Source organism: Equus asinus, chromosome X (genome assembly GCF_041296235.1).
Source record: "Equus asinus isolate D_3611 breed Donkey chromosome X, EquAss-T2T_v2, whole genome shotgun sequence".
Taxonomy (NCBI): domain Eukaryota; kingdom Metazoa; phylum Chordata; class Mammalia; order Perissodactyla; family Equidae; genus Equus; species Equus asinus.
In genome coordinates this window covers 64,298,648-64,326,588 of record NC_091820.1, presented here as the reverse complement: position 1 = coordinate 64,326,588, position 27,941 = coordinate 64,298,648, and the positions used below count along the sequence as shown (strand labels likewise).

The following is a 27,941-nucleotide window of genomic DNA, read 5'->3' as shown; positions in this document are numbered from 1 at the left end:
TAAGGAAAAGATCCGTAAAGGAGGAAGTTTCCAGTAGTTCACAAGAGAAAACATTAAGGTTGGGCAGGATATTTATAATTACTAAGTATAATGCAGCAAAGTGACCTAGAAAATTTAACAGAGAGAGAGAAAACAAACCTGAAATGGTATCAGTGCTTAAACTGTAATGAGTGTCTATAATTGGTTGTAAAAAAACAGATCTAATTCGAAGATGAGGAGTAGCGGTGCATGTTGAACATATTTAGAAATCCATATACCAAAATATAGCTATACTGTGAAAAACAGTGGGCGGAGATAAAAGAAGTGATAAATTTATATGAGATTATACTATAGACTGGACATTATGGATGATGCTTTCTTCATGGAGAGGTACAGAAGCAGAATACCTAGATCAAACTAATGCTTGATTTCCCACCATTCCCCACCACTGCAATTATAGCTATTATATTGAACCATTTAAAATTACTATTTTTTTATGTAGAAAATGGTTGACTATCACAATTTTATATGGTTTGACCCGTATAGGAATACCCTAAAAACATCTTTAAAGTTCAAATTAACATATGGAGAAAGAAGTTGTAGATTTTAGAAAAGAATAGATGGTATAAATTCATAGGTAAAATATAAGAGCTGGAGATAACCATATTTTGTTTTAGTTTTCTCTATCAAAGAGAATGATCTCTTAACTGTAAAGGGTAGAGCAAGCATGTTTAAAGGAAAGAAAACCCAAGATACATGAGTACCTAACTACTTAAAGAGGCTCAAGTGAATTAAATCCTGATATACTGAAATAGTTTTCACTGGCGGGTATTTTTTGTGAAATCAGAGTGGACAAGTATACAAAAGGAAACAAAGAATAAGATTCTAGAAATTTTAGATTGGTGAACTTAGCTTTAACCCCAGGCAAAATTTTAGACAGGTTTATTCAACAAGGTCTTTTGTGTACTCTTAGAGAAGAAAGAGATGATCATCAGGAACTTACATAGGTTTACAAAGAAAGAATGCCAAACTAACTTTATTTCCTCTTTAAGCTGATCAATAGTAGTATAAAGAAGCTGTTTTTGAAAACTGATGTAGACTTTGCAGTCTTAAATTGCATTCGTAGAAGTATAGTTGGAAATAATCCACTGTACTCTGCTGATCGGACCACTGGAAGTTTTGCTCAGCTCTTGTTATTTTAAGAGGCTCAGACATTGATGAACTAGAGACTTCTCAAAAAAAAGAGAAAAGGCAAACACAGTGGTGTTTATGGTGAAAGAGTGTTTTTCTATGGGGGAATGATAGGAAAGAGAGGTGTTTGTAAATTATGGCTATGATTTAGAGGGGACCCCACATTTTGAGAGAAGATTTAAGGCACAACTGTAAGATATCTGTAAATATTTCATGGATTACCAGGTGACAAAAGAGATTTGACTTTTTTTAGTGTAGCTTCCAAGGGCAGAACCTATATGACTGAAAGTTACGGAGAGATTGAGCTCAATTAAAGGTAGACTCTCCCTAAAATTAGAGCAGCTCAACCTGTGAATTGGCCGTTTTTGAGAAATAATAATCTTCTGTTTACTAGAAGTGTTTAGACAGAGGCTGAATGGCCATCTGCCACATATGTTATAGAAAGGATAACTTTGGGGGTAAGGAGGTTGGGCTAGAATTGGTGGTTCCCAAACTTGGCACAGTATCAGCATCACCTGCAGAGCTTATTAGAAAAACACACTTTGAGAGCTGTATATATTTCTGTAGGTCACTTTTCCCATTAAAGTATCTTACTCATTTCTGAAATCGGGTAAATGATGAAAGTTTTGTCCCGTGGAATCGAAATTCCACTTGGATGAGGATCTTGTATGACTTGTTTATAAACTGTATTTTTAGTGTCTATCACAGTGCTTAGCTCATAGTAGCTGGTCAACAAACATATGTATTAAAGAAAGGAAGCAGTTATTCCATTGATAGCTGTTGATTAATCTCTGTTACTTAATAAATTTGTAAATGCACATAATAAGTCCTATCTTGTTCTTAGTTGAATCTTTACGCATTTTGATCTATTGATGAATTAGTTCATACATCTTATCTTTTTTTAGAGAATAAGTTAGAAGCTTATCCTACAAAATTTCAAAGAAAAAATTTAGGAGATGTAATTAATTCTGAATAGAATATTTTGTATTCAAATACGTTTTTACACATATACATTTGTCTAATTTATCTACTAGTTGAATTTGTCAACATTGCTAAATAGGAAGAAATGTATCATGACATCAAGGATGTTTCTCTCAAAAGGGAAGTTCTTAACATATTTCAAGACAAAGTTGGCATGTTCACATCACTTCTAAAGAGAAAATGGTCTGTAGTTGATTGTTGGAAACTGACCCTGACTATCTCAGCTTCCCAAATGAACAGGTGTCATTAACTATGTACAGTATACTATTTTTCTAAGGTTGCCGAATCCTTAACAACAGTGGATGGAGAAACAGGCATTTTTTTCTGACTAAAATTATGTTGATTGGTTGTCCTGTTTTAACCTGTGTTTTTAGAGTTGTATTGCCATTTTACTTTTGTGGCTCTTTGGGGCTTAATTACCTAGTAAATAGAGGCTAAGATAACATTACTTACCCTTTGTAGTGCTTTTGAAATACTTAAGTAATTAATCAAGGTAATTAATTATATGTACTAAAACTTATCACATACTTTGAAGTACTGTAGATTTTAGAATGCAATAATGACTTTATAGTGAACATATTGGCATAGGGTTGTGGTAAGTTTTTTCTTATTTGTAGTTGTTTCTTCATTATACTTTGTTAGGATGAAAGTTAAATTGCTCATTTCTAAACTTGAAGTATGCTTATAGTAGAAGAAGAAACAATACACTTTTGCAAATAGTACATTTGTTAGAGACATTCAGATACATAATGATAATTGTGAGTGTCCCTTTATTTTATTGTTACTCTTGAGAAAAGGAATAATGACTTTGAGCATCCCCCTCCCCCAAACGAGCTATATACTATTCACGCTAGAAGAATGAGATCCACTTCTGAGTAAAATATTTGAGAGTTGGTCAAAAATGAACTCTTTTTAATTGTATCTTTATAGTTAGTTATCAGCCATTAACAATTGGGGAAAATGTTCCTGATAAAGTGCTCTATAGATAAAGATAAGTGATAAAGAGAGTGTTGATAGAACTCCTTAGTGTATAGAGCCTAAGACCTATTGACATCACCAAATGACTGAGAAAAATGTATAAATGTTATCATCTCAGGTGCTAGATGAATAAAAAAATATTACTGAGATGGGAGGGAAGGAATATTTGATGATGCTGCTGTCCATATGCAACATACCTTATATTAGAAGTTTTGAATAACTGTTAGTGATGACTAGGAAGAACCTAGTAGAAAACTTGTGTTTAACATAAAGATTGTATTGTTAAGAGGGTTTTAAAAATTTACCTATACTTTTATCACAAAGCAGTTGGTTTCTTTTCTCACTTCTTTTTAGTCTTTATCCATATATGAATGTGTATCTTTACCTAATTTAAATGATATTATACTTGCAAGTTAACATTTTATACTTTTTGCTTTATAGTTCCTAAATTTTTCCACATTGCTGTAGTTTTCATATTTTAATTATTAATTCCTGCAGAATAGTCTATTATATATCCCGTAATTTACCCATTTCCCTGTTTTTGGACTTAGGTTATTTATAATCTTTTGTTCTTACAAATCGTACTCCGTTAAACATTTTGTACATGTAACTCCTTTTTGCTAATCAGTTTTGTCCCTAGTATAGATTCTCAGGGGTTGGGCAATGGGTGTGCATATTTTCATGACTCTTAAACTGTATTGTCAAAATTATTTTTCAAATGGATCATGTCACTTTATGGCACATCTAGAAATGTAGATGTATACCAGTTTTAAATAGTAATTGTTGACATTAGGTTTTAGAGTTTTTAAAATTCGAATTTATTAGGTATAAAGTATTATCTTATTTTCATTTAAATTGCTTTTGATAGTTGGCAAGAAAGTTGAGTATTTTCTGTAACTTAGTTTATTATTTGTATTTCCTACATTGTGACTTATCTGTTAATTTCCTTTATCCACTCATCTATTTGATCTTGATGGTGTTCTTATAGATAGTTTTATATGTGTTTTAAAATATTAAGACTGTCATATTTGTTGCAAATAATTTCCATCTTTTCTTTTCAATTAGCTATAATTTTCTTTGTAAAGGAGTCTTAAAAGTAAAAGCTAATTTGTATACACTATAGAGAAAAAAGTTTTCAGTAATTTTTCCTGACTTAAAAGTTTGGGCCTTACAATGGAGAAAAGAAAGTCTCTTCAAGAAATGGTGCTGGGAAAACTGGACAGCCACGTGTAAAAGAATGAAAATTGACCATTCTTTTTCACCATTCGCAAAAATAAATTCAAAATGGATCAAAGACCTAAAGATTAGGCCTGAAACAATAAGTCTTCTAGAAGAGAATATAGGCAGTACACTCTTTGACATCAGTTTCAAAAGAATCTTTTCGGACACTATAACTCCTCAAATGAGGGAAACAATAGAAAGAATAAACAAATGGGACTTCATCAGACTAAAGAGTTTCTTCAAGGCAAGGGAAAACAGGATTGAAACAAAAAAACAGCCCACTAATTGGGAAAAAATATTTACAAGCTACTTATCCGACAAAGGGTTAATCTCCATAATATACAAAGAACTCACACAGCTTAACAGCAAAAAACAAACAACCCAATCAAAAAATGGGCAGAGGACATGAACAGACATTTCTCCAAAGAAGATATAAGTATGGCCAATAGACACGTGAAAAGATGTTCATCATCGCTAATCATCAGGGAAATGCAAATCAAAACTACACTGAGATATCACCTTACACCCATTAGATTGGCAAAAATACCCAAAACCAAAAGTGACAAATGTTGGACAGGTTGTGGAGAAAAAGGAACCCTCATACCCTGTTGGTGGGAATGCAAACTAGTGCAGCCACTATGGAAAACAGCATGGAAATTTCTCAAAAAGTTAAAAATAGAAATACCCTATGACCCAGCTATCCCACTACTGGGTATCTATCCTAAGAACCTGAAATCATCAATCCCAAGAATCCCATGCACCCTGTGTTCATTGCAGCATTATTTACAATAGCCAAGACATGGAACCAACCTAAATGCCCAGAAACTGACGACTGGATAAAGAAGATATGGTATATATACACAATGGAATACTACTCAGCCATAAAAAAGAACCAAATTGTTCCATTCGCATCAACATGGATGGACCTTGAGGGTATTATGTTAAGCGAAATAAGCCAGACAGAGAAAGACGAACTCTAGATGACCCCACTTATAGGTGGAAGTTAACATATAGACATGGAGAACTGATCGGTGGTTACCAGGGAAAAGGGGGGGTGGGGGGAGGGCACAAAGGATGAAGTGCTGTGCCCACAACATTACTAACAATAATGTACAACTGAAATCTCACCAGGGTGTAATCTATCATAATCTTAATTAAAAAAAAAAGTTTGGGCCTGAGGGGCCGGCCCGGTGGTGCAGCGGTTAAGTTTGCACATTCCTCTTCTCAGCGGTCCCGGGTTCACCGGTTCGGATCCCGGGTGCGAACATGGCACCACTTGGCACACCATGCTGTGGTAGGCATCCCACATATAAAGTGGAGGAGGATGGGCACGATGTTGGCTCAGGGCCAGTCTTCCTCAGCATAAGAGGAGGACTGGCAGTAGTTAGCTCAGGGCTAATCTTCCTCAAAAAAAAAAAGTTTGGGCCTGAGATACTAACTCTTAATTGGGTCAAGAATATTTTGCTTATATGCTTAAGTTGTGTTCTATCATTCATTGAGTAACTCAGATATTTGTTGGATGAATGACTGGATTTCTGGTAGCGATTTACTTTTCCTCTCTGTCTTTCACTGCTTCTTTCTCTTTCTATCTCTGTTCCTCCTCTTAAAGTTGCTTGTCTGATTTTTTTCTTCCTGTTGATGTTACTGTTTTTTTTTCTTTATACTTCAAGCAGTGGTTTTCAAACAGAAGCAGTTTTCTCCCCCAGGAGAGTTTGGCAATGTCTGGAGATACTGTTGCTTGTCACGACTTGGTGGTGCTGGAGTGATTCTAGAATCTAGTGGGTAGAAGCTGGGGATGCTGCTAAATACTCTACAATAGGCTAACAGTCTCCCACAATGAAGAACAATCAGGCCCAAAGTGCCAATATTTCCGAGGTTGAGAAACCTTGCCTTAAAGTAACATACCTTTTCCTCTATCTATTTGCAAAGTGTGGATAGAAAAAAGCAGAGCAGAAATAATAGTTGATCATCCCAAGGAACTCAGAGCAGTAAGAAATGTTTGGAGAAGGAAGATTCTGAAGTCTCAAAGTTATGGTGCCTGCTCTTTCCATCTTAGAGTTGTGGAAATTTCTAGAGGTTGAAATGGGGAGACGCTACCAAAGAGAAATCCTCTAACCTGGTACAGATGCTTATGGGTTTTCTACCATTATTTATTCAACATCTTATGATATTACATAAATACTCAGATCTCTAATGTGTTCTTATGATTTGCATTCAACGTTTCATTGGTTTTGCTATTCATCATTCGTTTTTTGTCATTTTGTCAGTTTAAAATGGCCAGTGGATCTACATTTGCCAGGAAAAAAAAAAAAAAAAGACTTCATTGCTCTTAAGATTGAGACATTGAAAGGTTTCGTACTTTTGATTGTGGCATGGCTCTAATTGTGCTAATCTAGCTACAGCTCAGTTCCTGCCTTAATTTTGCCTTGCTTCAACATAAAGCTATTATCATTTGTACTATATTATTTATGCACTAGGGTAAAATGTTCCCTTACCTCAAGGTGACTTTGAACTTAGAAGGACCCTATATTTTGATTAAAATATAATGTGTGGGATGTTAAATATTTTCAGTGTATAAGGGAAGGCTCAAGGAATTTCACAGAGCAAGTGAGTGCTTGTAAATTCTTACATGGGGATCAAGATCTCCATTTTAGGGAAGTGAGCAGAATCCAGATGATATTTGTAGGAGAATTGTAGACTTATTTATTCTGGCTACTTTTTAAGAAAATTAAGAACAGGGCAAAACAAACAAAAGAAAGGAGATGGGATCTAAGATGACCTCATAGGAGATGAAGCCTCAGAAGTTCATTGGTAACCAGAGGAGGAACCTCCAGTTTCAGAAACCAAAAAGGGGAGAACCTACAGACAAGCCTAGAAAGGATTGTATGTTACTGAAAACCTATGTGGTATAATAGCTTCCTTTCTCTTTTCACTGTGTAAATCTATTGTATTACTCTTGAATTTTTAGGGACAGCTGTACATGGGGTGGATGGGTGTAAGGAGGTAAGACAGGAGTACATAAACTTCCCTATATAATTTTTAAGATGTATTATACTTAACTAAATATAGTCTTTATTTTAAAATTTCTTCATGTTCTAGTAAGGTTTACCTATATATTTAAAGTGACAGTGTCTGACTATAGTCTACCAAGAAAGGCAAAACGGGAATGAACTTGAGAAACCATAGTAAGGCAAACAGAAAATCAGACTTGTGGGATTTAAAGAATAGTATTCTTAGTGCTTTGCAGTAGTGGATTTGAGTTCATAAAATCATGAAATGTCTAATAGAATTTAGACTTCTCACGGGATAGAATTGCTGTGGTGTGTGTACCCTGTTTTGTCTCATCTTAATATTCATTTTTTATTCATGAAGTAGATTTTGCTTTAGGTTTTAAGCAGTGAATCTCCTATTTTATGTTTTCCAGTGAGTATCACCTCTGCCAGGCAATTAACCGGATGTAGTCGCTTCAGCCATATTTTCCCTTCATCTGCTTACCAGCACATTAAGATGCATAAGAGAATTCTGGGGCACTTGTCATCTGTCTACTGTGTAGCATTTGATCGAAGTGGGAGAAGAATTTTTACAGTGAGTTTAAAATTTATGATACTGTAGCATATTAAAGATTTACAACAATTGAAGTTAGATTTCATGGCATTCAATTATGCTTTGTAAGCAGTTCATCCTTTTTAGGTACATGAATACAAGAAAAGATTAGTGGAAATTGAAAATCTTTTCTCATTCTATATAAGTAAAAGGGTGGACTATAATATCCTCTATGTTTTGGGAAATCTAATGAAAAAAATTAAATCTTCAGAAGGCCTTATACTCTAGTGATGGTTAATTTATGTGAAAAAAATTTACCTACTCAATTTCATTTCATTCCATTTTAGCAATCATTTATTAAAATGCATTTTCCATTTGTCACTTAGTGGAATTGGTGCCAGTTCGGCATAATTAATGATTACATCATCCTTATGGTTGAATAGTTGAACTACATAGTTAGTAATGAAGATTACAGTAATTGTGTATATCTTTCTTTGATTTTAGTACTATTTTTTAAAATTAGGTTTTTATTAACCAGATCATGTTGCGTGCTTTTTAGTACAAAATTGTAGCACACTACCATTTCCAAGAAAAAGCTTATTCTCATTGCTTCAGTACTAAGTTAACATAGAAGTGTAGGTTAAGGGCGTAATTTTCTTTTTAAATTTGTATACTACAACAAAGGAAGTGGTTTGTATTTTGAGAAGTTAAACTCCTTGGCGTTCATTATAGATTCTTCAGTTGACATTTTCATGACTCTAAATACATCATCTAAGTATTTGCATGTTGATGATCATGATGAGGATGATGATTGCCGTCTTTTTATAAACAGATAATTATTAAATAACTTATCTACCACATTAGAGTAGAATTGCTCTTTACTATTTTTAAATCTTTTTTGAAATTCTCATTAGGGAGTTTAACAATGTTTCCATCAGAGATTATTAACAAAGCCTCATATTTACTGAGAAATACATATAGACTTTAGGTTAAAATTTTAAGTACTTGTAGAAAAAATATTCAAGCAATTAAGAAAAAAGGCTGTAAGGCCTAAGGAAAGAAATAATGGCAGAGATACTTGATGCCAAATCACTTAAAAGTGACTTAAAAATATTTTGAGTTATCAGGATTGGTAGTAGTTTTGAGGAATTCTTCACAAATGCCATTATCAATTTGGACAATGCTTTGTCAGTGCTTTCATTTTGACATCGTTTATATTTCCTGCTAGATCCATATTATATGGAGAGAAGTAACTAAAAAGTAAATGCTTAGAAGTAACAATAAAATCCTCCCTTTGTCTTTTTTTGAGGAGGGGTTACGAATTTCTGCTGTATTGTAAATCTTCTGTCCTTTTGTGTTATTCTAGGGTTCAGATGACTGTTTAGTGAAAATTTGGGCAACAGATGATGGACGCCTCCTTGCTACACTTCGAGGGCATTCTGCTGAAATTTCTGACATGGCTGTTAACTATGAAAACACTCTCATTGCCGCAGGCAGCTGTGATAAGGTTGTAAGGGTGTGGTGTCTTCGAACTTGTGCACCAGTTGCAGTCCTTCAAGGACATTCAGCTTCTATTACTTCCATACAGGTAAAAAACAAATGAAAAGACACTTCTAACATAGGTAATAAGGATGAGAATTCTCTTGATTTTTGTTAACATTATGTGGATAATATAAAGAATAGCAACAGAAAGATGTTGATCTCTTAAGGGCTTAGTTCCTACCCTGCAGACAGGTATTTTTTAAAGTTCCTTTTTCATATAAATCTGTTCTCTTTAGAGATAAGTAAAAAGATCATTGAAAAGGTTTTTCAAATAGGGTGTGAGACATCTTATGCATCTCACTCATATTTGTGAAGAAGGGAGACTTGTAAATGCCTTAAGGAGCAAAACTGATACCTGTTAGTCAGGATATAAACAGGTTCTAAACTTGAATGTTGACATAGTTTGTGTTAATATTTAATGTAGGGTGTTTGTCAGTCAGATTTTTTTGTGTGTATGTGTGTAGTTTAGGGAAATTTTTATTCTTAGTTTCAGTAATTTCCTGTTTCAACTTGATGTTTGACATACAATACATTGACTTCTTTTAAATACTTACCCATATAGTGTTTTTACCAGATGTTGGTAGTGAAAGTCCTGGATACCCCCAAAAGAACTTAATAAAACTAAGCAGAACTTTTGTTCTGTTTCTTTGTGTTGAGAACAAAACAGAGGAACCCTTTTGAAACTGTCTTTTACATGTTGATCAAGGCGCCCACTTTAGTGGATGAGATAATCACTCCCATTTGCTTTTCCTTGTTCTTCAGTTGCTAATAAGTATGCCAGTCAATTTTTTGTGTTATTTAAATAACATATCTCCTGTTTATGAGGTGCTAGCAAAAGTTGGGTTCAGTGCCTATTGGATTTGAAAAATTTCATGTCAAATTTTTGATCAGTTGAAATCATTTTATGAATTTTGTTTGGAGTTACTTGTGTTCCCACTATCCTATCTGGCAGATTATTTCTGGAATTTGGAGATACTCTCATACAACATAAAAAAAAAATATGACCTTTTGTTTATACTCAGAAATGTTTATGATACTGTTTGGCTCCTTTGTAGTTTCATTTGCTAATTTCTACCTCATTTCATTTATATGTGGGAGTACCCTAGAGATCCATGGACCTCTTTTCTATCACATTATTTCCCTTGGTGATCTCATCAAGTCTCATGGCTTTGAATTTCATCCATAGGCTCATGACTCAAACTTATATTTCCATCCTATCTTTCAGCTCCGTACTTGTGTATTCTACTACCCACTTGGTATCATCACATGAATATCTACTAGGCATGTCAAACGCAACATATTCAAAATTGAACTTCTGTCTTCCCTCCTCAGATCTCTCAAAGCTTTCTCCATCTAAACAAATGGCAGTTTCATCCTTCCAATTGCTCAGAGTAGTCGTCTCTGACTTTTTTCTTCCTCTTCTATCTCATATCTAAATTGTTAGCAATCACGTTGACTTTAACCTCAGAATATATCCAGAATCTGACAAATTCTCATGACTTCCATCATTACTACCCTTTTTCAAACCACTCTCATCTGTGACCTAGATTACTGAAACAGACTTCTAACTGATCTTCCTGCTTCTTCTCTTCCCTCTCTCTTGCCCTAGTGTAGCCTCTGCATAGCAGCCTGGGTGATTTTGAAATGGAAGTTAAATCATGTCACTGGTGCTCAGAACCCTAAATAGTTTCCAAACTCAGAGTTAAAGCCAAAGTCTTTACAACGACCGCAAGGCCTTACATTCTCAGCCCCTTGTGTTCTTTGACCTCATCTCCTACTACTTGTTTCCTGTTTTCATTCTGCTTTAGCTGCTATCCACTCTACCTTTTTAGACCACTCTAGCTACATTCTTGCCCTTGCTCTTGCAGTTGCATGTCTTTGGAATGATCTCCCTTGGATATTCACATGGCTCGTTCCCTTACTTTCTAACCACTTTGTGCCAATGTCACTCTCTCAGGGAGCCCTTCTCTGAACACCTTATCACTCTAAAATTGTAAATTGTTCCCCTCACCAGCTCTCTGTATCTCTCTTTAGTTTCATTTTTGTCATAATGATTATCATTTAGTGTGCATTCTGTATTCTTTATTTATTTTTTGCTAATTAACTGTCTGTCTTAACAGCGTGGTGTATTATCCTTCCGGGTTCTTTGTTTTTCTTTTTGTAACAAAATTGAGTTAAAATGGCATGATGTTAACAATAATTGCCTCTGGGTGGTGAGATTATAAGTAGTTTTGATTGTTTTTTTCTATATTTCCTAAATTTTCTTCAATACCTATGTATTAATTTGTATTCAGAAATGTACATATATATAGTGTTTTTGTTTTTTATAATCTCTAACATGATTTCTCATTTAAAGACAATCCAATTAAGGTATATTAATAGGCCAGATCCCCCTTTGTGATTGATGAAGCAGTTTAAATATAATGGGGATAATAAAAGTTTCTTTAAACTTAATAAAATATGTATGTATTTTATATATAGTATACAGAATGCATACTGAATAGTGATCATTATGACAAAATGAAACTAAAGAGAGATACAGAGTGCTGGTGAGGGGAACAATTTACAATTTTAGAGTGATAAGGTGGACAGAGAAGGGCTCCCTGAGAAAGTGACATTTACACAAACTTAATAAAATGAAATAAATATGAAATTATACTATTTCATACTTAATTGTCTCATTCCTATAGATCAGAGATCAGCATATTTATGGGCAAGATAGTAAATATTTTAGGCTTTCCAGGCCATGTGGTCTCCGTCGCAGCTACTTAACTCTGCTGTTGCGGTGCAAAAGCAACCATAGACAGTGTACACTGACTGTGTCCCAATAAAACTTTATTTACAGAAATTTTGTTTCTAGGCAGCAGCCTAGATTTGGCATGTGGGCCATAATTTGCAGACTCCTGCTATAGTTTATGTATTAAGCTTTCTAATGCAAGCTTCTGTATCTCAGAAATGAAAATATAAGCATGCTACCTGAGCGCTGGTTTCTTTACTATGCATCCACTAATAATGGATAATATTAATTGATAATTTTTGTTTAACTTAAACACTGCAGTCTTTAGAAGCTCTGTGCTTCCAATCAAGAAAACTAAATAAGTGACTTCTAGTATCTATAATGATCACTTTCTTTTGATTTGAGTTCAAAATTTATCAAAACCCTATGCATCTTGATCCTTAATCTTCATCTCAGTGGAAGGTGTTTATTATCTCTTTTGGGAATTTTAAAACTCACAGGCATGCTAGAGACCCTAGCTTGCTTTTCAACTTTTTCCTGTGTCCCAGGCATCAGGAGCCCAGTGGCTCTTCTTTTCTGTGCGAGTCTCTTCTGAGAGTCCGAGCCTAAGAATCCTACGTGATAAAGGCCATCCACGGCCCATCTAGGATAGTAGTCGTCCCCTAAATTGGCAACTTAAGTATATTTATTAATCTGTTTTTTCTACAATGATGCAAACAGAGATGACCTATTTTACATTATTCATGAAAATTATTTAAATTTAAAAAAGACAAAATTGCCATCATACTTCATTGAAGTTTGAAGTAATATTAAAACTCAAATACTTGGTTTTTAACATCCTAATCATTGGTTTTAGATTTAGTTCTAATGCCCTATTCATATGAGCTATAAAAATTCCATCATTGTTGCTATATAAACATATGTTTAGCAGATTTGTAATGGTTTAACTAGTAATGACTTTGTGAATTTTATCTTCCTTCAAAGTAGTGAAATAATAATCTTAAAAGATGATGTTGAATAATTTTAAAATAATTGTCTTTTAGGACTAAAATATTTTATCTTAAATTCAATGACTGACTTTTTTTTTTGCAGTTTGATATTTTAAATTTTTCTAAGGTATTCATTAAGAAATTTATATAACTAATTTCTTGAAACTGAAATTCTTAAGTGAATTTATTTAAAGTATATTTGTTAAAGTGATTATAATTTTAGAACATGCTATGTTTAAAATAAGTTTCAACATGAAAGCTTTCTATTTGAATTAGAATTTTTTTTTGTTTTTAGTTTTGTCCATCAACTAAAGGCACAACCAGATACCTCACTTCCACTGGTGCTGATGGAACAATCTGTTTCTGGCAATGGCATGTAAAAACAATGAAGTTTAGGTAAGTTTAGAATTGGGTTAGAAATTCCATGAAAAATCAAGCATATTCACTTTTCTTTATTCCCTCGAGAGATTTTTAATAGTCTATGTATTTAAGTATATAAATGTATGTGTGCTGATGTATATATACATCCATACCTACTTTGATGTTAGACATTTTAAAATAAAGTTTTTCTGAAACCAGTGCTAAAGTCTAATTTATACACAAAATTTTGGTAAGGAGTATTTGTTTCAATTCTTACTCAGATAAGAGGACTTCGAACTTCTCTTAATGGTAGTAGCAAGTAACATAGTAATTTGTAAAGCTATAATAGTAATACTGATATCATAAATTATATTTGCAAGGTTAAATGCATTTTTAATCTGAATGATGGGAATAGTACTTATTGACCAGTTCAATTTTGTGGTTTCTGTAATATTGATGGTAATTCAGTCAACATCCAGCCATGTGCTAAAATTCTTGCATATTTAATGAACATGAGGAAAAATAAAAACATCTTTCTTTTCTCTTAGAGATCGCCCAGTGAAATTTACCGAGAGATCCAGACCTGGAGTTCAGATATCTTGTTCATCTTTCAGTTCTGGTATGTGTAAAAATTGAATGTTTTGAGTACTCAAAATATTAAGTGATCCAGTTGTGAAAGGTATATCTTTGCAGTTTTGTGGAGGAAAAAAATGCATATCTTTCAGTGTTAATGGAAGCATACCAAAAATGTGAACCATATGTTATGATAGATGGACCTTTGTGGACTCTAATTAACATGTAATAGCTGTTGAGTTTTTTTCCTTATTTACAATTAATATGTTTTTATATAATACAGCATTTATTTGGTAAAATGTATAGCGCCCCCCATCATTAAAATCCTGCCCTGACTTTTCAGAAAACATTTACTGTGGCTCCGTATAGAAGACAGTTTTACAATGTGTAAACAGTGCTTTTCTAGTGCTAAGAATCGTGCAGTAGTTAACCTTGTCTTTTTTTAATTATAGTAGAGTATAACATAATATTTACCTTTTTAATAACCATTTTTAATGTACAGTTCTGTGGCAGTAAGCATATTCACATTGTTCTGCATATATTACCACCATCTATCTCTAGAATATTTTCATCATCCCAGAAGTGGTTGAGTTTTTACACTTAACCACTATAGCTACTATAAAAAGAATTGTAGATATAGGTTATATATATATATGTATGTATATATTTTATAAATAATTTTGGAACATTGTATTTTTACATAAAATAGAAAGAAGTGAGATTCCTCAAGCCGTGACCTTAATGTGTATGATCCAAAGGCCTATATTTAGTGTATAGTTGGTGAGTTTTTATTAGGTGAATGGTATAGTTGTCCTTTAAATATTTCTCTTGTTTTTCTTGAATTTTACTTATTTATCTCTGAAATGTTAGTATGTCTTTAATGATTAGAAGGTAATGTTGTGTTTCTTGCCTTTTTGTTAATATAAGGTAGCATATAACTAAGGAAGCAATCAGAGGGTTGTCAAAGTTCCTTGGTACAAAGTTTGTTTGTTTTTTAATCCTCCAGGTGGTATGTTCATTACAACAGGTAGCACTGACCATGTGATTAGAATCTATTATTTGGGTTCTGAGATCCCTGAAAAAATTGCTGAATTAGAGTCACATACGGTAAGAGCAAAATGAGAAATTTAAATATATTGCTTTCTTTTTTAACACCCCTGGAAAATCAGTTTTATTTCTTCTTTGCTGATCTGTACCCTAATTTAATATAGATTGGTGCTAAAACCCATATGGTAAGATGTCTCTTTAGTAATGAAGATCAGTGTGAAATTTTAGATTTAGTATGTTTATATTAAAGACGAGTTCTATTTGACTATATGGAAAAAGAAAAATATATATATTACAGTAATAGTTTATGAAAATCCTCTTTCATCCTGCTGTATTTTATTAATTATATAAGCTGTTTGTTACTTTAAAATCTACACACTTATTAAAAGACATATTAAGTATGCCTTAGGAAAAAAGTTCTTTTTATTCAATTTAGCTTGTTGATCTTAGTATGAGTGTTTCCAGAATGCCATCAAAGACTCCTGAAATCTAATCTCACTTTGTTATCAATAACAGCCTTCCATACAGGTAACAGCTTTATGCTTGGAGTGACAGTCATTGGTGACTGGCACTTTTCCTCTCAAGTTATCTTCACTCCCTTTTGGCTTTTTTAGGAAGCTTGGAGCCACTATTGTTTATTCATATCCTTGTGCACTTTTCATCTCTTCCTCCTCTTTCTTTCCTTACCTTCTTTTCCAGATAATTATTTATTGTGGAAAATGGAAATATTTCTGTTTCAGCTCACTGTACATGTCACGTGATTCATTGTCAAAGCTATGTAGTTAGCATTTGAAAGCAGTCAGCTTTACAAGTCTTAATGTTACTGTTCTTACTACTGTTGACACCTCATTTGGAATACTGTTAGTGCGCATCAATAAAACACACACAGTTTCCCTGAAAGATGACCTTAATAAAAAGATATTTTGTGACTTGCAGAATCAATCATGTTCCTGAAATTTGTAGTCAAAAAGACCCCTGTTAGAAACCTTCTCCTTGTTCTTTTGGAAACAGCCTCCTGCTTTTTGTCCTCTCATATAAACATAACTGGACAGTCTCCTTGTGAAGAGTTACTTAACCAAACTGAGCTCTCACCTTGATGTTACTTGCTCCTAGATAGTAAAATCCTGGAATAGTATGTAAATTTTGAAAGGAAGAACTTAGAAATATAATAAAGATCTCAATCTGAGACTGTCCAGTGGGAGAAATCCATTTGTGCTAGAGCATGCAAAAAGGCATCTTTACAATTACCACCCAAGCAGGGTGTGTACATAAGTGCAGTCAAGTCTATTGAGAGCTGAGAGAGAAGGAGGCAATAAATGAATGAGAAAGAATTGAGGGGGGAAAATATGAAGAAAAATTGATTAGCAGAGGTTTTTTTTACAGGTGCCCAGCAAAGAAAAATGTCAGAAAACTTACATATTCTCGCTTGAAATCAACAGCAACTTGTTAGTAATTGAAAATAAGATGTCCTTTCAGAAAATCTAAAACTAATTATTGCAAGTGGCAGTGAGAATCCAGAATCTGTCAGATAAATACTACAGTGAAATTATGTAACAGTGTGAATCATGGATATAAAAACAGTTTAACGATTTTTAAAAATGAAAAATAGTTAAATACAAAGACATCTGGTATCTGAGCTTTTTATTAAAAATTTAAGTTCGAATGCAGTTCAATAATTGACTGATTTGTGAAAATGTGTACAACGTTTGAGGGTATGTTTTAGCTTTATTATCAAGGAATAAAGAGAACTAAAGCACACATTTTGGCTTACGCTTTAATCTTCTCATCACTACAATACACATATTTGTCAAAGTATGATTTAATCTTTATAAAGGAATATTCAAATAGCAGTATCTAAATTGTAGTACCCAAAGACTGTCAGATGAATCCATTGTAAAATAATTAAATAAACCATGTAAAAAATAGGAAATGATTGATTTGTTTTCTGAAATTTAAAAAATTAACTTTAAAAAAGTTAAGTGGGGACATTTAATTCAACTACTTTTAAATCAGTTATTTTAAGGTGGCATTTCAGATTAATGTGCTGCCTTGTTATGAGGGACATAATAAACAAATACCTATTCAGAACTATCTGTCTCTTGAGATTGTGGTTTAGAAACAGGTTTGCTTATGTCTGGTTTGTCTCAAATTACTGCTGATAAAGTATTCTTCCTCAATAAGTTGTTTCAGCCTTCATTAATTTTTTTAAGAAAATTCTAGGTCTTTTAAAAGAAAATTATAGCATTAAAAATCTGCTCCATGATGCTTTCACATGTGAATATGAGGAGAAGAGTACTTTATTAATTTCACAAATAAATTAATTCTAACCAAAAATCTGTTGTTTTATGTCTTAGGACAAAGTTGTTGCTGTTCAGTTCTGTAACAATGGAGACAGGTAACTATGTAGTACTTATCTGTGTAAACAGATATTTGACATATTTTACCTCTCTTCCCTCAGACGTAGCTACCTCTACTCTAGATACTTTATTTCTGTCTAGTCACTTAGATCTGAAAGCCCTTATCTATGTTTGATGACGTCCTTACCCCATCTCTTCTAAACTCCTATCCAAGTAGTAGCCATAGTCTATCAGTTCTTCCTTTCTGAATGATTTCTTTTTTGTTTATTTTGCTTTTTCCATTTCTGTTATCACTCACCTTAGTCAAGGATTCCATTATTTGACCCATTACCTTCAGTTTTCTTCTCCATTCTAAATATATCCTGTCCATCTCTGCCAGATCAACATTACTCTGTTTGGATATCTTTAGTGTTTTCTCTTTGTCTATAGAAAAATATCTTAGTCTGGCATTCAGAAATCTCTACAACTTGACTTAGACCTACATTTTCTTCTCATCTACTATTCCCCATATATATAAACCCTTAGATTTAGCCTAATTGATTTAGTCGTTGTTCCTGTTACATCCCATATATATTCTCTCATATATTCCTTTATTTATACTTTACCGTATACCATTCTTACCCAGAAATATCATCCCCCACCTCCTCTTCACTCCTCTTTCCTTCCTATATCCTTTCTATCCCTTCCGTTCTCCTTCAGTCTATTTTCCCTCTCCTTCCTGTATCTCTTCTTTTCTAAGTCCTATCTTCCTTTTGAAGTTTATGCCCTGCCTGACACCTTTCCTGACTACTACAAATTTTAGCTATCTTGTCTTCCAGTGAACATCTGTATCACTTATTGTTTGTTTTACTCGTGATACATATTTCCTATCTGTAAACTCAGAAATTACATATAGGTATTTATACACCCTCTTAAATATCTGATCTCAAAAAGGTAGTAATCTTCTACCATGGCCTGCAAATTGACCTAGAATAGATTTAAAAATTTAACCAATTAACATAAATTTATATCCACATATGTCTGTAAGGACTTTATGTGGTTGACCATGTTTTATTTTAAAATATTTTTCGGACAGTGGGTGATTACTATGATGAATTTGTTCATCTTTTTAAATGCAAGAGTAAATAATCATGGTCCATAAAGAATGACATTTATATTAAGAATCAAAAAACCTGCAAATAATTTTTAAGGTTGGTTTATTGCACTATACTGAGTTATACACTTAAAAGTTTGTACAACTGTATTTCTTTCATGCTAGAAGAATCTGAATTTTTTAATTCCTTGTTTTTTTCCTCAAAGGAGAAGCATTATTTTATCTTAATTAGTTATGTGGCCAATAAACACATCGAAAGATGCCCAATTTTACTAATAATCAAAGAAATGCAATTTAGAATAATACAAACAATATTTTTCTTTCATAATGACAAGATAAAGAAGAATGATAACATCCAATATTGTCAAGTTATAGGGAAAATGGGCACTCTACCACAACTTTTGTTGAGATTGTAAATTGTTAAAAAGAACAATATTTTTCAGGGAAGTAATTTGTCAGTATGTGTCAAATAAAGCTTTAAAAATGTGCCTCCCTTGACTCACCAAAGATATGTATAAGGTTGTACAAAGATGTGCATAGAGATATTCATCACTACATTGTTTATAATGATGAAGACTGGAAATGGTATGAATATTCATCAGTAGGGGGTTGATTAAATTTTGATACATCCATATAGTTGAACACTTATTAAAAGTAATGGGTAGTTTTATATTTGTAAGCATATAAATGTATCTACAAAATACACTTAAGTTAGGGAAAAATAGTATAAAACATTATATGTTGTATAATTCTATTTCCTATAGGTCGAAATATATAACTATGTATGTATGTCTTTGACAAAGTCTGCAAGAATAGAGACTGAAGTGTGAAGAGTGATAGAATTATGGGTGAATGAATGTATTTTTTTGTAACAGTTTTATTGAGATATAATCCACATAACATATAATTCACTGTTTTTTAGTATGTTCATAGAGTTGTATAACATTTACCACAGTCAATTTTAGAACATTTCATCACCCCCAAAAGAAATCCAATACCCTTTAGCTCTCAATCCTCAATCTTTTTATGCTTCCACCCTCAGCTTTGGGCAATAGTTAATCCATTTTTTGTCTTTATAGATCTACCTATTCTGGACATTTCATATAAAAGGAATCATATAATATGTGGTCTTTTGTGACTGACTTCTTTCACTTATCATAATGTTTACATGATTCATCCATGTCGCAGCATGTATCATTATTTCATTTCTTTTTATTGTGAATAATATTTGATTGTGTGGGTATACCACAATTTGTTTATCCATTTATTGGCTGATGGATATTTGGATTATTACCACTTTTTGACTTAGGAATAATGCCATGAATATTGGTGTACCAGTTTTTGTTTTTTCCTCTTGGGTATATATCTGAGAGTAGAATTGCTGAGTCATATGGTAACTCTGTATCATGTTGAGGGATTCCCAAACTGTTTTTTAAAGTGTGCCATTTTTAATTCCCCCCAGTAGTGTATGAGGATGAACATACTACTTTTATAATTAGAAAAAAAGTGATTTTCATTTTGGAGGAAAATAATAAGGATATTTTAACTGTTTCTTTGCAGTTTAAGATTTGTTAGTGGAAGTAGAGATGGAACAGCGAGAATTTGGCAATATCAGCAACAAGAATGGAAGAGTATAGTACTAGATATGGCTACCAAAATGACTGGGTAAGATTGGATGTTAGATATTTCAGTGGTTCTCATATGGTATAGTATCTTTTACTTTATTAATTGTACTTAATAATGAAAATAAAATATCCTTTTAGATTAGCAAATTGTTTGGAATTAATTGGTAGATGTGATGTTTGCATCTGTATTTAGTCTCTAAGTAAATTCCCTTTTACTGTTGATTGGCAGACTGGATGATAGGAACATTGCTGATTTGTTCAAAATTCTGGTTCACTTGTGACCCAAAGATCTCTGTGCTCTACTAATACCCATAGCGTCATTCTCTGCCTTGGTTTTCCATAGATCATGTTTTTATATCTATCTATACTACTTTCTACTTTGAGGGTTGTCCCTATTAAACGTCATCATATGTTTAACTATTTCTCTAATTTATTGAGAATGCCTTTGTAATGTTTCATATTAGAAGTTTTACTGCTCAAGACTGTGAGTCTACTTAATCAGCATTCTATTTCATCGTCTTCACTGTTGATTGGAAGATATATAATTTCCTCTTTGGGACACTACAGTTTCTTTAGGGTATGACCCTGAAATAATTACCTTCCCATTAATAACAATGTAGAACTGATTTTATAGTCAGTTCTATATCAGCTACTGATAATGTAATACTCAGTTAAGTCAGAAATTACTAAATTTCTTACTGCTCTCTTACAAGATCTATTAGTTTAAAAAATTTTAATATTTAAGGGAACAAAGTGTCCATTATGTGTTTTCTTCATATTTTCTGGTAGCCAACATGACCTTGTGTTTTATTTTTCAAAATATTTGTAGATTTTTTTCTAGTTTCCCTTTTTTTCTTGTTCTTGGGTAACTGCAAAATTTTTGCCATTTTGTCTGCTTTTCTCCCTAAAATAAATTTAAGGGTACCCAAGTAGTTAGTTTTTATTATTTTATTTTGTGAGTACTTAAAAGTATAGTTTAGAATTTTTTTATCTAAAAATTTACATGCTTCTGGAGAGATCTTTGTCATAATTTGCTACTTCAGATGTACCTTTGTTAAAAGGTTACAGTGTATGAATACTGCAAATTATTTTGTTTAGGAATAATTTGCCATCTGGAGAAGACAAGGTCACTAAACTTAAGGTGACTATGGTGGCCTGGGATCGCTATGACACCACAGTTGTTACTGCAGTGAACAATTTCCTTTTGAAAGTATGGAATTCTATCACAGGGCAACTTCTTCATACTTTATCTGTAAGTATTCTATTTTTATAAAAATTAAAATGGTCAAAAAGTTCAATATTCTAGAAGAAAGGAAATTTAAGTGCTAGTTTACTTTCTGTGACTTACTGTCCCTTGGAGAGGTAATTCTTGGAGGTACCTTTGTTGCCATATCTGCAAAACGGGGATGATACATGGTATAGTTGCTAAAAGTAGGTTATATACATTATTTTGTTTTTAGCATGAGTTGGGATTTTTTGTTATTGTTTTAGGAGTAGAGCTAACTTTATTTTGATGGGTCTCCTGTATTCTCTTGTCTTCAGGAGTTAGTTTAGAAGAAGTAGAGGTAAGAGGAAGAAGTAGAAGAAAAAGATGCCTCTTCCTCTTTCTTTTAAAAAATGTTATTTGTCATAGTAAAAGGCTCCAGTATTTGTGGTGTGAAAAGTTGATGTGATTGATAGCAGAAATCACATGAGTAGGGTTGATGTTTATCGTGGTGTGGTTTGATTTCAGGTTAAATTCCGCATAAGAGCCTTATTTCCTATCTGGTTGAATTGTCAGTTCATCAGTACTTTAAGGAGAAGGGCCAAGTGATTGTCCTATAGTTTACCTAGTAGTAAGTGATAGGGACTAGAAACAAATTCTCATGACTCAATTCTGTGTAGTATACCATGGTATCATCCTTATTTGACTCCTGTGTGAGATAATCCTATTCAAAGCCTCTGAGGTTTCTAAAGATTTGTTTAATTTTGGGAAGATTTCCAATTTATCTTGCATATACCCCCCACGTCCTCTTTCCTAAATAAAGCCCTAACACTGTGTTAGTGGAATTTTGTATTCTTCCTTTTGTCTGTTAAACCAATGCTTACTTCATTCTGGCTTTCCCTATGCCCTGATATAAGTTTCTATTAATATGTGTGGGAAAAAATATACTGTTTGCTTGGTTCTTTCTTAGGAAATGTTTGTGTCAGAACACTCCAATAGAAATATAATTTGAGCCACATATGTAATATTAATTTTTCTAGTAGCCACAATAAAAACATAAAACACAACAGGCAAAATTAATTTTAGTAATATATTTTGTTTAACCCAGTATATCCAAAATAGTAGCATTTCAACATGTAATTAATAGAAAAATTATTAATGAAATATTTTGCATTTTTTTCATACCAAATCTTTGAAAATCTGGTTTATATTTTGCACTTAAAGAATATCTCTTTACAGACCAGCCACATTTCAAATGCTTAGTAGTCACACGTGGCTAGCAGCTGCAGTATTAGACAGCACAAGTCTGTATCTCTAAAAATCACGATTTCAAAGGCCATGTAGCCATTGGTTTTATAAATCCAAGTAAAATTATGTTTTAATAAGTACCTTAATTTAGAGTTGTTTTTAGTGGCACTCTTCCCATGGGTCATCTGTTTCCAGTGAATTTTACTGAAGAAATTTTAGAACAGACTATTTTTGATCCTTATATCAATCAAATCTACTTAGTTTGGGTATAGGACTTATATATTCTGTGTTAATAATTTGTATATCAGCGTCTTAATGGGGTGTAAAGTTCTTCCTTCCATTCAGCAAATACTTATTTAGCATCTAGTTTGTGCCAGCCACTGAGTTAGGTGTTAGCAATAAATGATAAATTAAAGAGTGCCTGTCCTCCTGAAGAAGAGAGAGAGAGAAAACAAAAATTTGCTCAAATTCTAAGAAAGAAATGTGCAAAATACAATGCACATTTCTAATAAGGTGACCAAACCTAGTCTGGGAGGGTCAGAGGAAGCTTCCTGAGGAAGTGAAGTTTAGGTTAAGATTTGAAAGATAGGTAGAAATCACCCAGGTCTCAGCCTAAATGTCACCTCTTTGACAAGGCCTTCCCTGATCAAACAATCTAGAATAGCCTCCCAGTCTGCCTCATTACATCACCTTGCTTTATTTTCATCATAGTGTTTATCACGACCTGATGTTTCCTTCTTTTTTATTTTCTGTCTCAACATGGTAGAGGGTCAATTAATATTTGGTAAATTACGTATGTGAGAAGGTTGGGAGGTTCTTCCAGGAAGAGGGAAAAGCATATACAAAGGTCTTGAGGTAGAAGGGAGTTGAAAGAAAGCCAATTTACGTTGTTTCTTGGCCTTTATAAGTGGCTAAGATCAAGTGAAAGAAAACCAATTTCTGGCTAGAGCAGAGAGCAGAGTGTCACCAGATAGGACTCAAGAGATGGACAGGGGCCGAACTATTCAAGGTCTTGTAGGATCTATCTGAAGACCAATTGGAAACATTAAAGGGTTTAAAAGGAAAGGAGTGACATGTGAATTTTGCTTTTGAAAAATACCTTATAATTCTGATGACAGAGTAGAGAGAATAGATTCGAATGGAGATAAGAGTAACTCTGGCACACTGTAGGAGTCTATGGTAGAATGGGCTATGGTGATAATTTAGATTTGAGTAGCTGTGCTGGAAATAGAGTGTGCTTAATAAATAAAAATAGGGCGGATGATAAATAATAAGACATTAGTGAATTTGACTAGGTTTTGTTCCCCATGATCCAGTGACAATGTCCTATCTTAAGTCAGGTGACCAACAAAATAAAATCCTCTATTTAAAATCCTCTCTTTCCCAGTGTACCCTTAAGTAGTTGTATCATTTTCATTTGAGTTTAATAAAGTAATTTTATTGTTTACTGGTTAGGAATCTGAGAAAGTATTTACTATATCATTGATTATTCAGCAAGAGATTTTGTTATAAGAAAATTTTTTCGTAGTTGCTGAGAAAAGAGTTTTGATAAACTTTCAGTTGTTAACAGTATTTATTGTAATGGGATTTTACCTACTAATTTTAACATTTTGCATTTTGAGCCAGTCTACAGTTATTTTTTGATAAGCTGTATTTTTGTCCATAACGGTAGGATACTCTATTATTCCATTTTTTAATACAATTATTTGAAATAAAATGCACTTCTTAGGTTCACAATATATGATCAACTGTAGAAGCTCCTAATGTGTAAGCTGCTGATGTGTTCTTAAGTGAAATGCAACTTCAGAATGTCCTGTATGCTTTCTAAGACTTGGAGCCTGTTGTTAATCGTGTACTCTTTAGCCAGGAGTTAAGGAAAATCAACAATGATCTAAATCAGGTGTCAGCAAACCTTTTCTTTAAGAGGCCAGATAGTAAATATTTTAGCTTTGCAGGCCACGTATGGTCTCTGTTGCATATTCTTTGTTTTTTACAACCTTTTAAATGGTAAGAACCATTCTTAGCTCACAGGCTGTGTGTACAAAAACGTCTGGGAGCTGGATTTGGCTGGCAGGCTGCAGTTTGTAGAATCCTGATCTAAGGTGTCTATGTACTGGTATTCATAGATTTATTGAAAGTGAAATGTATGCATAAAGCATTGGTTTTCAAACTTAGAGTTTTTGGCAGCAAACCCATTTTTCAGATAGCATATTATATGAAATCTTCAAATAGAAAGTAGATAAAGGGCAGAGCCATTATACTTTGTTGTTTGAATGTGTCCTGGGGCCTCCAAAATACAATTTGAATACCAGTGATAGAAAGTGCTGGATGAAGAACAGTGAAGGTTTGTCGTCACTGTGACAGAATTGGGTGTTAATGAAAGATTGTGCTTGTCACATTTTCTTTGGCCTTTTAAATAGCAGAGTCCTAGAAATATGAATTCTATTTCAGGGGCCTGGTTAATGAACTGCAACTGTTTGGACTATCATTATTTTAAACACCTTTTCAGGTCTTCTGTCTATTGAATACTTTATGAAATCACCACTTAAACATGTAAGGAACTCTAACTGAACTATTTCTTTCAGTGTCCATGTTAAATTGCTGTTAAATTGGTGTGCATGAATTCATCTGAACCAGATTGATGGCATACTCTCAATATCTTTTGACCAAGTAAACCAGATACTCGGTGTTGCTTTTCATTATTAATATTGATTTTATCACAGGGACATGATGATGAGGTGTTTGTTTTGGAAGCACATCCATTTGATCAAAGGATCATACTTTCGGCGGGTCACGATGGGAACATTTTTATTTGGGACATTGACCGGGGGACCAAAATTCGGAATTATTTTAACATGGTAAGGAAAATCTGTGCTTAGTTTATATTAAAACAGACTTCTCTTCTATGAAAACTTGGTAATTAAAAGCATACTTAGTACCAAGGAACCCCTTGTCATCTTGTGTTTAAATTCATACAATACCTTAGAGATTGACTCAATACCTGAGGGTAAGGCCAGTAGAGAATTATGCCTTGTAACTTTATTATCGTGGTGTTAGCATTTTCCAAATTCTGGTCCCCAACTTTAAACTCTAGAAATTTAAATTTAATAAGCATTTGGAGCTCACACTAACGAAAATCACGAAAAGGTTAATGTTTAAACTATAATCCTAATTTATGAATCACAGCAATGAGTATATTGTATATGCCTCTGCTAAACCCCATATGGCTTAGTTAGTAATCAAGAAGTTGTTTTGCAAACATGGAATTGGAGATATGGGTACTAAGATATATTTCATACAAACCATGCAAAAATCTGGTGACCTCTCTGTTCTCCCAGTAGACCACCCTCCTGTGGTGATGAGACTACTCATCCTCCATATTTAGTGTCCCCTTCTGAAGAATAGTTCTGACTAAATGTTTCTAAATTGTTGGCCTTTGAGCTCCCTTTTATAGGTTTTATACATATTCAGATTATTGATAATACCCTCTGTCTTTTGTTAGTAAAATTGATTTGTGTGCTTTAATTCTGGGATGGTTATTTTAAAGCTTACTTTCATTACAATTTAAGATGTGAAAATAATATCTTGACTTTCTGAGATAGCACCTTTGTCAACTTGGTTGTGTTTAGGTATTTTTTTAATTCTTCTCTGTCACTTATTTAGTACTTCTTGAGATGTGACATTGCTGGTAATGTTTGATGCCATCCATTACATTCTGGGTTCTGGGTATAGAAGCCAGAGAGTACATTGGAATATTGATGCATCATAGAATCCAAGATATGAACAAGCAGAAGCTATTGCCTACTTTTTATTTGAAAATTACCTCTTAAAATGACTTAAAGTGACTCCTCTAAATTTCAGATTGAAGGCCAAGGCCATGGTGCAGTGTTTGATTGTAAATTTTCACCAGATGGAAACCATTTTGCCTGCACAGATTCTCATGGGCATTTGCTGCTTTTTGGTTTTGGATGCAGTAAATACTATGAAAAGGTTAGTATATTTAATTTTTGTTGTAGACTGCAATTTTGGATTGTATCATTCATAAATTTTATTTGAAGGCTTCCAGTTAATAAGGGTTGATGTGTGTCAATAGATATAAAATAACAAAATCACCTTTTGTGGTAAAATATTTCATCACTATCAGAACATAAGACTTGGCAGTGTGAATCACTATTAAGATGTAGAGGGATATATATATAAAAATTCATTAGGAAATCATTTTGCTTGGAAGATATTCTCTGTACTGCCTTTCAGGTGAATAGGAGAACACTTTTCCAGACAGCATCCTCTACTTACCATAAATTGGGAATAAACAGCTGGTGACCAAATGATTATTTTCTTGCTTGGCTACTTTACCTATTATTGATCTTGTTAAATACTTTGGAAGCTAACTTAATTGGTTCCTTATATGTTATTAGCTATGAACTTGGAATAGATTATAGAATCTTGGAGTTGGAAGAGAACTCATCATTGAGTTCAGCTCAGTACTTTCCTCACCTTTGAATGTCTTTGATGCGACTGATATTTACCTGCCTTTCCATTTATATTATACTCCATCTACCCTTAATTGAATAAAAATAAGCAAGAAAAAATAGTTATAAAGGTTTGTATGATTTTTGTGACTTAAATACAAATACCTAACTTTATCTGTTGCGTTACTTCTTCCTGTCCTAATTGGAGAAATAGGATATAGTGCCAGAAAGTAATACAGATGGTAGGATTTTGTGGAGAAAGATATGATTATGACCTAGGTGATTCATTTCTACCTAGAGGGAGCATATGACAATAGAGGGCTATAAGAGAATGCAAAAATTGTCTGATTTTAAAAATACATGTGCTCTAGGAATGAAAATATGTGCTTATCTATAAATTCCCTGTGTGCGTTAATTACTAAAAATCTATCATAAAGATTCCAGATCAGATGTTCTTCCACACGGATTATCGACCTCTCATTCGTGATGCTAACAACTATGTATTGGATGAACAAACCCAACAAGCTCCTCACCTCATGCCTCCCCCATTCTTGGTGGATGTTGATGGAAATCCTCATCCCACAAAATTCCAAAGACTAGTACCCGGACGGGAAAATTGTAAAGATGAACAACTTATACCACAGCTGGGATATGTGGCTAATGGTATGTTTTCTCCAAAATTAAATTTAAAACATTTTGCAAAATGTTGTACTTGCTACTGTTCTCTCTTATGATATATGCCCTGTGCTAAACTCTGTAGTAAGTGATAATACATTTTACCTACTAATTCTATTAATTTTC

The 27,941-nt window shown here is 33.3% G+C and overlaps 1 protein-coding gene across 2 annotated transcripts in view; it reads left to right on the top strand.

Moving 5' to 3' along the window:
• The window catches only part of BRWD3 (bromodomain and WD repeat domain containing 3), a 115,542-nt gene that overhangs the window by 42,111 nt on the left and 45,490 nt on the right, over positions 1 to 27,941 (top strand). For both annotated transcript variants that reach the window (XM_044763378.2, XM_044763377.2), the window contains exons 7-17: positions 7,775 to 7,935; positions 9,260 to 9,481; positions 13,457 to 13,557; positions 14,070 to 14,140; positions 15,101 to 15,201; positions 17,496 to 17,536; positions 20,152 to 20,256; positions 21,315 to 21,468; positions 25,392 to 25,526; positions 26,530 to 26,658; positions 27,578 to 27,803. In XM_044763378.2, the coding sequence (XP_044619313.1) occupies positions 7,775 to 7,935; positions 9,260 to 9,481; positions 13,457 to 13,557; positions 14,070 to 14,140; positions 15,101 to 15,201; positions 17,496 to 17,536; positions 20,152 to 20,256; positions 21,315 to 21,468; positions 25,392 to 25,526; positions 26,530 to 26,658; positions 27,578 to 27,803 (1,446 nt within the window). The remainder of the gene's footprint in view (positions 1 to 7,774; positions 7,936 to 9,259; positions 9,482 to 13,456; positions 13,558 to 14,069; positions 14,141 to 15,100; positions 15,202 to 17,495; positions 17,537 to 20,151; positions 20,257 to 21,314; positions 21,469 to 25,391; positions 25,527 to 26,529; positions 26,659 to 27,577; positions 27,804 to 27,941) is intronic.